This window comes from Cherax quadricarinatus, unplaced genomic scaffold, assembly GCF_038502225.1.
Source record: "Cherax quadricarinatus isolate ZL_2023a unplaced genomic scaffold, ASM3850222v1 Contig29, whole genome shotgun sequence".
Taxonomy (NCBI): domain Eukaryota; kingdom Metazoa; phylum Arthropoda; class Malacostraca; order Decapoda; family Parastacidae; genus Cherax; species Cherax quadricarinatus.
The window spans coordinates 343,405-356,345 of NW_027195055.1; the positions used below are offsets into that span (position 1 = coordinate 343,405).

At 40.8% G+C, this 12,941-nt stretch overlaps 1 protein-coding gene across 14 annotated transcripts in view; it reads left to right on the forward strand.

Moving 5' to 3' along the window:
* The first annotated feature begins 800 nt into the window (after positions 1 to 800).
* The window catches only part of LOC128698833 (abl interactor 2), a 201,492-nt gene continuing 189,351 nt past the window's right edge, over positions 801 to 12,941 (forward strand). For 9 of the 14 annotated variants that reach the window (XR_011391029.1, XM_070079849.1, XM_070079850.1 and 6 more), the window contains exons 1-2: positions 801 to 904; positions 8,013 to 8,140. Coding sequence is in view for 9 of the 14 variants with exons in the window: in XM_070079849.1 (XP_069935950.1) it covers positions 8,127 to 8,140 (14 nt within the window). In the remaining 5 variants the exon portion in view is untranslated. The other 5 variants (XM_070079846.1, XM_070079853.1, XM_070079844.1 and 2 more) reach the window with 4 other exon arrangements.

Here is a 12,941-nt window from a genome sequence, read left to right on the forward strand (position 1 = left end):
AGAGGAATAAGCCTTGTGCATACATCGAGTGCCACCGAGTTAATCTGTTCTAGGCATAAGTTTGGGTCTGTGTTGCTTAGTATATCTTCCCAGCTTATATTGTGGATACACAAAACACCTAGGAACTAGGCCTCAAAGGGTTAACATGAATACATATGGATTTATATCTACATATCTATAGTTCACTTATCTGTTACATGCAAATTTAGGAAATTTGCTTAGTATATCTGGTATCTTATTTTCATTAATAAGATATCTTGACATGTCACATAGGTTATTATACTGTCTGTCTCTGTATTCCTCAATAAGTGGACAATTAAGCACATAGTGTTCAAGAGAGTGACCATATGCCTGATCACATAATTCACGTACTTGTAGAAATAAAGATATTATTGGCAGGAATAAGGCTAAGTTGTGGTATTTAACCCAGTAAGCAGCAGTTATTTATGGGGCTTCTGCTGGAGTATATTGTATCAGAGTTATAACCAACTGAACTGCAAACCCAACCTTTGTTATATTTGTGTATGTTTGTAGGAAATAAAAAGAATATTTTGATTTTTAGATTTATTTTGACGTGATGTACAAAGTCTAAGCATCTCTTCATTAACATCCAGCAAACCGCACATCCTGAAAGTATAGACATTCTCTTAATTAATTAAGCATACAGCGAAAATATATTACACCATTATAATTCCCTATGTACATAAATTTATAGACATAATTAGTCACATTATGACTGATTAGTAAGATAAAATAATAGATATAAATAATGTTGTGGTGGGTGTGGTTGTTTCTGGTGGATGTGAAGGAGCCGCCGCAGCCACAACACAAACATTATCTGGCTGTTTTAGTGTTTTAACATTATCTGGCTGTGTTAGTGTTTTAACATTATCTGGCTGTGTTAGTGAGTATTATAGCATTATCTGGCTGTTTTCGTGTTTTAACATTATCTGGCTGTTTTAGTGTTTTAACATTATCTGGCTGTGTTAGTGAGTATTATAGTATTATCTGGCTGTTTTAGTGTTTTAACATTATCTGGCTGGTTTAGTGTTTTAACATTATCTGGCTGGTTTAGTGAGTATTATAGCATTATCTGGCTGTTTTAGTGAGTATTATAGCATTATCTGGCTGTGTTAGTGAGTATTATAACATTATCTGGCTGGTTTAGTGAGTATTATAGCATTATCTGGCAGTTTTAGTGAGTATTATAGCATTATCTGGCTGTTTTAGTGAGTATTTTAACATTATCTGGCTGTTTTAGGAGTATTTTAACATTATCTGGCTGTTTTAGTGAGTATTTTAACATTATCTGGCTGTTTTAGGAGTATTTTAACATTATCTGGCTGTTTTAGTGAGTATTTTAACATTATCTGGCTGTTTTAGGAGTATTTTAACATTATCTGGCTGTTTTAGTGAGTATTTTAACATTATCTGGCTGTTTTAGGAGTATTTTAACATTATCTGGCTGTTTTAGGAGTATTTTAACATTATCTGGCTGTTTTAGGAGTATTTTAACATTATCTGGCTGTTTTAGGAGTATTTTAACATTATACATGAGCAGGAGGAGGAGTAGGAAGGTCAGATATACCTTAATAAGGGATAGTTTAAGGTATAACAACACTCAGTCCCTCACTTAATATATTCCCTGCACTACAATAATGTGCTTTATATGTAATATAATGATAAACACATGTGCAACACCTGAGGAAACTTTCAGCCACATGTGCAACACCTGAGGAAACTTTCAGCCACATGTGCAACACCTGAGGAAACTTTCAGCCACATGTGCAACACCTGAGGAAACTTTCAGCCACATGTGCAACACCTGAGGAAACTTTCAGCCACATGTGCAACACCTGAGGAAACTTTCAGCCACATGTGCAACACCTGAGGAAACTTTCAGCCACATGTGCAACAATGCAACACCTGAGGAAACTTTCAGTCACATGTGCAACACCTGAGGAAACTTTCAGCCACATATGCAACACCTGAGGAAACTTTCAGCCACATGTGCAACACCTGAGGAAACTTTCAGTCACATGTGCAGCACCTGAGGAAACTTTTAGCCACATGTGCAACACCTGAGGAAACTTTTAGCCACATGTGCAACACCTGAGGAAACTTTTAGCCACATGTGCAGCACATGAGGAAACTTTTAGCCACATGTGCAACACCTGAGGAAACTTTTAGCCACATGTGCAACACCTGAGGAAACTTTTAGCCACATGTGCAGCACCTGAGGAAACTTTTAGCCACATGTGCAACACCTGAGGAAACTTTTAGCCACATGTGCAACACCTGAGGAAACTTTTAGCCACATGTGCAGCACCTGAGGAAACTTTTAGCCACATGTGCAACACCTGAGGAAACTTTTAGCCACATGTGCAACACCTGAGGAAACTTTTAGCCACATGTGCAACACCTGAGGAAACTTTTAGCCACATGTGCAACACCTGAGGAAACTTTCAGTCACATGTGCAACACCTGAGGAAACTTTCAGTCACATGTGCAACACCTGAGGAAACTTTCAGTCACACACTGTCTTTATCAGTCTAATATAAATATTTTTATTTTTATTTATTTATTTATTTATTAACAATTTTAGCATACATACAGAGGTACAAAAAAATACAGTTAAGAGCAGCATGCCAAAGCCACTTATACTATGCATAGCATTACGGGCTGGCTTAAAATTAACTTAAGATTAACTAAGCAATGATGAAATCAGTGATAAAACATTATTGTAAACAGATAACAATAAAGCACAAGTGAGTATTACAAAGACAGGTCATATGGTTGCTTGCATTGTTGTACATTCAGTCATATGGAGGATTCTGTTAGGTAGTGTATTTAAAAAATAATAAAGTTAGATTCGGTTTTAGGTTTAACATTTATGTGATATAATTGTGAGAAACATTTAAGATATACAATTTATAAGGTTCAGTTATTCAGTATTTATTTGGTTTTGGGTGAGTAAGTGATCTTTGAGAAGAGACTTGAATTTATAAACAGGTAGTGTTTCTTTTATATTTACAGGTAATGAATTCCAGATTTTAGGGCCTTTTATGTGCATTGAGTTTTTGCATAGCGTGAGATGGACACGAGGAACATCAAAGAGTGATCTGTGTCTTGTGTTATGGTCATGTGTTCTGTTGAGGTTGGCAAGGAGATGTTTGAGGGGAGGGTTAATATCAGAGTTAAGTGTTCTATGTATGTAATAGGTACAGTAATAAGTATGGATGTTTTGTATGGTGAGTAGGTTGAGTGTTTTGAATATTGGTGGAGTGTGCTGCCTGTAGTGAGAATTTGTTATCATTCTAACTGCAGCCTTTTGTTGGGTAATTAGTGGTCTGAGATGGTTAATTGTTGTTGAGCCCCATGCACAAATTCCATAGGTGAGATAGGGGTAAATAAGAGAGTGATATAGGGCCAGGAGGGCTGACTGTGGAACATAGTACCGTATCTTCGATAGTATGCCTACAGTCTTGGAAATTTTCTTAGAAATTTGTTGTATATGTGTATGAAATTTGAGTCTATTATCAAGGTGGATTCCTAAGAATTTTCCCTCTGTTAGCTTTGTGATAGGTAATCCGTTTATCATTATGTTAAGAGGGACATCTGTAGCTCTGTTACCAAACTAAATGAAGTAGGTTTTGTCAATGTTTAGTGTAAGTTTTTTTAGTCCTCATCCAGGTAGATATTTTCTGTAATTCGGTATTTACAGTATTGGCTAGCGTGACTGGGCTCGGGTGAGAGAAGACGTATGTAGTGTCATCTGCAAATAGTGTGGGTTTGAGTAATTGCGAAGCATTTGGAAGGTCATTTATGTATAGGAGAAAGAGAAGAGGGCCAAGGACACTTCCCTGTGGGACACCAACTGTAATTGGTTGCGCAGAAGAGTTTGCCCCATTTGCGTACACATATTGGCTTCTGTTGCTGAGGTATGACTTGAGGTAGTTGAGGGAGTGCCCTCTTATACCATAGTGTGACAATTTTACGTGGAGCAAGTCATGGTCAACTGTATCAAAAGCTTTACGTAAGTCAATGAAGATCCCCAGTGGGACTTCTTTTTTCTCTATTGCAGTGTATATATGTTCTAGCATGTGTATAATAGCATCATTAGTATTTTTATTAGGCCTGAATCCAAATTGGCAGGGGTTGAGTATGTTTTGGGAGATAAGGTAGGAGTAGATTCGTTTATGAATTAATTTTTCGAAGATTTTTGAGAGAGGGTGTAAGTTGGATATTGGCCTATAGTTATTCAACTCTGTTTGGTCTCCTCCTTTGTGGATCGGGGTGACCCTTGCTATTTTGAGTACTGTAGGGAAGGTGGAGGATTCTATGGATTTGTTAAAGAGTGTTGCAATGATTGGTGATAGCACTTGTGACAGTTTTTTGTATATAAAGGGTGGTAAGGTATTTAAATCTCCTGCCTTGTTTTTTAGTGCATTGATAATAAGGGAGACTTCGTATGGGTTAATCGGAGCTAGGAATAGTGTGTTCGGGTAGTTGCCGGTGAGGTAGTCATTTGGTGGGGTATCTGAGCTTGGGATTTTATTGGCAAGGTTTTGTCCTATAGTGGAGAAGAAATCATTGAGTCTGTTTGCTGTTTCTGTTGGTGGGAGTTGGGGTTCATCTGATTTTGCTAATTTTATTTCGCTATTTCGTGATATCTTTTTTGTTCCCAGAATTTCTGATAGGGTTTTCCAGGTCTTTTTTATATCACCTCATAAGTTGGATAATCTGTTCTCATAATACAATTTTTTTGCCCTTCTTATCAGGCTGGTTAGGATTGACGAGTAACGTTTTGTTTGGTCTCTGGTTATGTGACCCATTCTGTACTGTTTTTCATATTGGTGTTTTGTATTTATGGATTTGAGAATGCTGGGTGTTAGCCAGGGACTGTTCAGTCTCTTAGCTGTCATCTGTTTAGTTTTTTTAGGGCAGTGCTTGTTATAGAGGTATTGGGTCTTTTTTAGAAAATTATTAATACATTCGTCAATATCTGTATAGATTTCTAGCTCAGTGTGCCAGTCAATGTTTGCTACTGCTGTTGTGAAGTTATTAATGGCTGCCTCATTGTGAAGTCTGAAGGTGACTTTAGTAGTGTCTTGGGGTAGTTTACCAAGAGTTGTTATGAGGAAAGTAGGGTAGTGGTCTGTGGTATTATCTGTAATTATGCCTGATTTTAAAGGGGATATGGTGTTGGTCCAGATGTGGTCAAGTAGGGAAACACTAGTCTCTGTAACTCTTGTAGGTTTTGTTACTGTTGGTAGTAACATACAGTTACTCATTGTGTTTGTGAATTCAGTAACATTAATATCAAGTATACAAATATGTGACAGAAAAGTTTTTGCGCTGCTGCTGCTGCTGCTGCTGACAAGCTTGCTGAAGCAACGCTGGCTGCTGCTGCTGCTGCTGCTGCTGCTGCTGGCTGCGCTGCTGCTTGCGCAGCTGACAGCGCAGCTGCTGCTGCTGACACGCTGCTGCTGCTGCTGCAGGCAGCTGCTGCTGCTGCTGCTGCTGTTGCTGCTGCTGCTGCTGCTGCTGCTGGCGCTGCTGTTGCTGCTGGCAGCAGCAACTTGCTGCTGCTGGCTGCTGCTGCTGCTGGCTGCTTGCTGCTGCTGCTGCTTGCTGCTGCTGCTGCTGGCTGGCAGGCGCAGCAAGCTGCTGCTGCTGACGCAGCGCGCTGCTGCTGCCGCTGCTGCTGCTGCTGCTAACAACAGCTTGCTGCTGCTGCTGCTGGCTGCAACGCTGCTGCTGCTGCGCTGCTGCTGCTGGCTGCTGCTGCTGCTGCTGCAGCGGCAGCAAGCTGCTGCGCGCTGCGCGCTGCGCAGCAGCTGCTGCTGCTGCTTACTACTGCTAACTACTACTACTAACTGCTACTCACTACTAATACTACTAACTAGTACTACTACTACTATACTACTACTACTAACTACTACTGACTACTAACAATTACTACTTCTAATTACTACTACTACTAACTAGTAACAAGTACTAACTACTGCTACTAACTACTACTACTAACTACTACTACTACTACTAAATATTACTTACTACTACTACTACTACTAACTACTACTATTACTACTAACTGCTACAAACTTCTAACAAGTAACTACTACAACTAACTACTACTACTAACTACTACTAACTACTACTACTAACTACTTACTACTACTACTACTGACTACTAGCTACTACCAACTACTACTACTAACTACGTACTACTAACTGTGGACGTATAAACACAAATGCAGTATAATGTGATCCTTTATTGACAACGTTTCACCCACACAGTGGGCTTTTTCAAGTCACACACGGATCTACCTGGGGTTGGAAGGTATGGGAGTATTTATAGTTCAGAATGTTGATACAGTAAACACACAGTTGAAATGCTCTCTAGACTAGATTATCTATCTATAGAGATTATTTACATTTAACCCCAACTCTGCTAGGGTGAGATTTACATTTGCAGAGTGTCATAAACGGATCACCTATCACAAAACTCACAGAGGGAAAATTCTTAGGAATCCACCTTGATAATAGACTCAAATTTCAAACACATATACAACAAATTTACAAAAAAATTTCCAAGACTGTAGGCATACTACTGAAGATACGGTGCTATGTTCCACAGTCAGCCCTCCCGGCCCTATATCACTCACTTATTTACCCCTATCCCACCTATGGAATTTGTGCATGGGGCTCAACAACAATAAACCATCTCAGACCACTAATTACCCAACAAAAGGCTGCAGTCAGAATGATAACAAATTCCCACTACAGACAGCACACTCCACCAATATTCAAAACTCTAAACCTACTCGCCATAGAAAACATCCATACTTATTACTGCACCAATTACATACATGGAACACTTAACTCTGATATAAACCCTCCCCTCAAACGTCTCCTAACCAACCTCAACAGAACACATGACCATAACACAAGGCACAGGTCACTCTTTGATGTTCCTCGTGTCCATCTCACGCTATGCAAAAACTCAATGCACATAAAAGGCCCTAAAATCTGGAATTCATTACCTGTGAATATAAAAGAAACACTGTCTGTTTATAAATTCAAGTCTCTTCTCAAAACTCACTTACTTACCCACAACTAAATAAATACTGAATAATTGTATCTCATAAATTGTATCTCATAAATGTTTCTCATTATTGTATCTCATAAATGTCATCCTGTGACCCAATCAAACTTTGTTACTATTTAACTTCATTACCTAACAGAATACTCCATTCTACTGATTACACAGCAACACAGTAAATGACCATATGACATGTCTTTGTAATACTCATTTGTACTAAATTGTTATCTGTTTACAATAATTTTTGTACCACTGAATATATCATTGCTTAGTTAATCTTAGGTTAATTTTAAGCCTGCCCATAATGCTCTGCATACAAGGGGTTTTGGCATGCTGCACTTTAAAAATTGTATTCCTTGTACTTTTCTGTATCATGTTCAAATTAATAATAAATAAATAAATAAATAAATAAATAAATAAATCTCTAGGGGATCAAATTCTGTTGCAACGGCTAACACATGCCATGGTTGAGGAGGAACTAAATTGGTATTTACAAATGAAACTTGAGGATTCCTCATTACTTGTCACGTACATAGGGAATAACGACACTCAGGTTGCTCATCTGTCTTATTAAAGGTAGCGGGTACTGAGTCAGGAGGCTTGTCAGAGTCTGTTGCATTTGTCTGGATGTTAGGATCCTCGTCATCATCGCATACTAACTTCATATGATCTAAATGCAATTCTTTATACTGACCAGTACTAATTTCTCGAAATTTATACTTATTGCCACTGACATGTTCAATTACACGATATGGACCAACAAACTTTTGATTGAGCTTAGGCATTGCAGATGTTTTACTAAAGTTAGTCAGCATAACTCTCGAACCTACTTTAATTTTGATTGGCTTTGCTCAAGTATTAGTAACTTGCACATTCTGCTGTTGATTTATGAAGTGTTTCTCAGATTCTTCTGAAGACACCTTGAGCTAAGCTGGTACGAGTCGCTATGAAATCATCAGGATTGTAATTTGGTTTCTGAACAGAATACAGTGGACCCCCGCATAACGATCACCTCCGAATGCGACCAATTATGTAAGTGTATTTATGTAAGTACGTTTGTACATGTATGTTTGGGGGTCTGAAATAGACTAATCTACTTCACAATATTCCTTATGGGAACAAATTCGGTCAGTACTGGCACCTGAACATACTTCTGGAGTGAAAAAATATCGTTAACCGGGGGTCCACTGTATAAGAACTCATATGGTAAGCACTTATCTACACCATACAATGCATAATTTGGAGTGTCATGTATAGAAGCATTGTAAACAGAATTTATGGCACATTGAACATCAGGTATAACTTCATACCAGGTTGCACTGTTGGGATTAATAGTGGTTCTCAACACATCGAGTACTTTCTTTTTAGTTCTTTCCACTAAACCATTACTGGCAGGATGATGAGGAACAATGGTCGATTTAGAGATCTTGTATAAAGTTCACAACTTTTCAAGAATCTCATTACAGAATTCACCTCCATTGTCTGTTGCTAGGGTCTTAGTATTTGTATGTCTGCAGATTATACATTCCTTACATGCTTTAGCTACTGTCTCAGCAGTCTTAGCTGCTATAGGAACTAACACACAATATCTGGTAGTGGTAATACTGGTAGTGGAAGCAGTGGTAGTGGTAATACTGGTAGTGGAAGTAGTAGTAGTGGTAATGCTGGTAGTGGAAGTAGTAGTGGTAGTGGCAATGCTGGTAGTGAAAGTAGTGATAGTGGTAATGCTGGTAGTGGAAGTAGTGGTAGTGGTAGTAGTAATGCTAGTAGTGGAAGTAGTGGTAGTGATAATGCTGGTAGTGGAAGTAATAGTGGTGGTAATGCTGGTAGTGGAAGTAGTAGCGGTGGTAATGCTGGTAGCGGAAGTAGTGGTAGTGATAATGCTGGTAGTGGAAGTAGTAGTGGTGGTAATGCTCGTAGTGGAAGTAGTAGCGGTGGTAATGCTGGTAGCGGAAGTAGTGGTAGTGATAATGCTGGTAGTGGAAGTAGTGGTAGTGATAATGCTGGTAGTGGAAGTAGTAGAGGTGGTAATGCTGGTAGTGGAAGTAGTAGCAGTGGTAATGCTGGTAGTGGAAGTAGTGGTAGTAGAAGTAATAGTGGTAGTAGCAGCAGCTGGGTCTTATGTCGCCTGGAAGTAGCAAGCGAAGACTCATATGAGGCTATTGGTAATTCCTCTTATGTATACTGGGAGGCAGTTGAACAATCTTGGGCCCCTGATACTTGTTGTGTTGTCTCAGTGTACTCGTGGCAACCCTGCTTTTCATAAGGGGATGTTGCACCGCCTGCCAAGTCTTTTGTTTTTGTATGGAGAACTAATGGGAGAACTGATGGAAATCAGTCACCAACTGAAGACATTGAGTCAGAAACTGCATAATTGATCCCACTTAACTGAAGGTCACTGAATCAGTTTGAAGCACAGTGGACCCTAGGTTATCGGCTGTTCCGGTTATCGGCCAATTCGGTTTTCGCCAGCTTTTTTAGCTGAAATTCTGTCCCGGTTATTGGCTGTTATTTCGGTTATCAGCCGTATTGGACACATCCACCTTCTGCTCTGCCGCGTTCATGAGTCAGTCTGCCTGTACTCACCTATTTGTGGTTGCAGGGGTCGAGTCATAGCTCCTGGCCCCGCCTCTTCGCTGATTGCTACTAGGTCCTCTCTCTCCCTGCCCCATGAGCTTTATCATACCTCGCCTTAAAACTATGTATGGTTCCCGCCTCCACTACGTCACTTTCTAGGCTATTCCACAGCTTGACTACTCTATGACTGAAGAAATACTTCCTAACATCCCTTTGATTCATCTGAGTCTTCAACTTCCAATTGTGACCTCTTGTGTCTGTGTCCCTTCTCTGGAACATCCCGTCTTTGTCCACCTTGTCTATTCCGTGCAGTATTTTATATGTCGTTATCATGTCTCCCCTGACCCTCCTGTCCTCCAGTGTTGTCAGGCCGATTTCCCTAAACCTTTCTTCGTAGGACAATCCCCGTAGCTCTGGGACTAGTCTTGTTGCAAACCTTTGCACTTTCTCTAATTTCTTGACGTGCTTGACTAGGTGTGGATTCCAAACTGGTGCTGCATACTCCAGTATGGGCCTGACGTAAATGGTATACAGAGTCTTGAACGAATCCTTACTGAGGTATCGGAACGCTATCTGTAGGTTTGCCAGGCGCCCGTATGCTGCAGCAGTTATCTGATTGATGTGTGCCTCAGGAGATATGCTCGGTGTTATACTCACCCCCAGATCTTTTTCCTTGAGTGAGGTTTGCAGTCTTTGGCCATCTAAACTATATTGTGTCTGCAGTCTTCTTTGCCCTTCCCCAATCTTCATGACTTTGCATTTGGCTGGGTTAAACTCAAGGAGCCAGTCGCTGGACCAGGCTTGTAGCCTATCCAGGTCTCTTTGTAGTCCTGCCTGGTCCTCATCCGACTTGATTCTTCTCATTAACTTCACATCATCTGCAAACAAGGACACTTCTGAGTCTATCCCTTCCGTTATGTCATTCACATATACCAAGAACAGCACAGGTCCTAGGACTTTCTCAAATCCCATCATCATTAATATTTTGTTGACTTGATTAAATAATCGAAGCTAAAATGTTTATCCTTTTTTCGAGGAATTTCTGTAATGAAAATGTTATAAATGAGCTTCCTATTTAACCACCATATGATAAAAACCTTAACCCCTGTGGAACCCCGCTTCTCACAGGCACCCACTCTGACACCTCGTCACGTACCATGACTCGTTGTTGCCTCCCTGTCAGGTATTCTCTGATCCATTGCAGTGTGTTTCCTGTTATGTGTGCCGGATCCTCTAGCTTTTGCAGTAACCTCTTGTGAGGAACTGTGTCGAAGGCCTTCTTGCAGTCCAAAAAAATGCAGTTGAGCCACCCCTCTCTCTCTTGTCTTACTTCTGTCACCTTGTCATAAAACTCCAATAGGTTTGTGACACAGGATTTTCCTTCCCTGAAACCATGCTGGTTGTCATTTATACAATTGTTTCTTTCCAGGTGCTCTACCACTCTCCTCCTGATGATCTTCTCCATGACCTTGCATACTATACACGTTAGTGATACAGGTCTGTAGTTTAGTGCCTCATGTCTGTCTCCCTTTTTAAAAATTGGGACTATATTTGCCATCTTCCATACCTCAGGGAGTTGCCCAGTTTCAATTGATGTGTTGAAGATCTTTGTTAATGGCACACACAGTATCTCTGCTCCCTCTTTAAGGACCCACGGAGGGATGTTGTCTGGTCCCACCGCCTTTGAGGTGTTAAGTTCGCATAGCAGCTTCTTCACCTCCTCCTTGGTTATATGTGCCTCATCCAGCACTTGCTGGTGTATCCCCCTGTTCTGATTTCCTGGAGTCCTACTGGTTTCCACTGTAAATACTTCTTTAAATCTCGTGTTGAGCTCTTGATATACCTCTCGGTCGTTTCTTGTGAACTCCCCATCACCCTTCCTCAGTCTGATTACCTGGTCCTTGACTGTTGTTTTCCTCCTGATGTGGCTATACAACAGCTTCGGGTCAGACTTGACTTTCGATGCTATGTCATTTTCATATTGTCGCTGAGCCTCCCTTCTTATCTGTGCATATTCGTTTCTGGCTCTTCGGCTAATCTCTTTATTTTCCTGAGTTCTCTGTCTTCTGTACCTTTTCCATTCTCTAGTACACCTAGTTTTTGCCTCCCTACACCTTTGGGTGAACCAAGGACTCGTTCTGTTATTCCCATTATTTCTGTTTCCCTTGGGAACAAACCTCTCCTCTGCTTCCTTGCATTTTGTTGCCACATAGTCCATCATTTCTTGTACTGGTTTTCCTGTCAGTTCCCTCTCCCACTGAATGTCTTGCAGGAAGTTCCTCATGCCTGAGTAGTTTCCCCTTTTGTAGTTTGGTTTTTCCCAACCTATTCCTGCTACTCTCTCCACTTGGAGCTCAACTATGTAGTCAAAGCACAGAACCACATGATCACTAGCTCCCAGGGGCCTTTCATACATGATATCCTCGATGTCCGAACTACTCAAGGTGAATACAAGGTCCAGTCTTGCTGGTTCTTCCTCTCCTCTCTCTCTGGTAGTGTCTCTAACATGTTGATGCATGAGATTTTCCAGCACCACATCCATCATCTTGGCTCTCCATGTTTTGGGACCCCCATGGGGCTCCAGGTTTTCCCAGTCAATCTCCTTGTGATTGAAATCACCCATAACTAGTAACTTTGCTTCCCCCATGTGTGCTCTCCTGGCCACCTCAGCTAGTGTGTCGACCATTGCTCTGTTGCTCTCATCGTATTCTTCTCTTGGCCTCCTGCAGTTCTGTGGTGGGTTGTACATTACTGCAATTATCACCTTATGTCCCTCAGACTGGATTGTTCCTACTAAGTAGTTCCTTTCGCCTGTGCCATCCATTCCTTCCATTTTCTCAAAACCCCACTGGTTTTTAATGAGCAGTGCAACTCCTCCTCCCCCTCTCCTCCCTCTGTCTTTCCTGAGGATTTGGTATCCGGATGGAAAGATTGTATCTGTTATTATTCTGGTGAGTTTTGTTTCTGTGAATGCTGTTATGTCTGGGGATGCCTCCTTGATTCTTTCATGCCACTCCTCATACTTATTTGTTATTCCATCTGCATTTGTATACCACACCTTCAACTTCTTTTCTAAGACTGGTCTGGGAGGTATATTGGGATTGGGGAAGTGGGAGACCTGATAAGGAACTATGGGTGGTTGCTGTGGGGGTGGAGTTTGTAATGCAGTGGGTGGGGGCATTGGATATGGCATGGGTGTTTTGATTTAGAGTGTTTGGTTGCACTGGGGTTGACCTGGTTGGGAGGCTTCTATAGG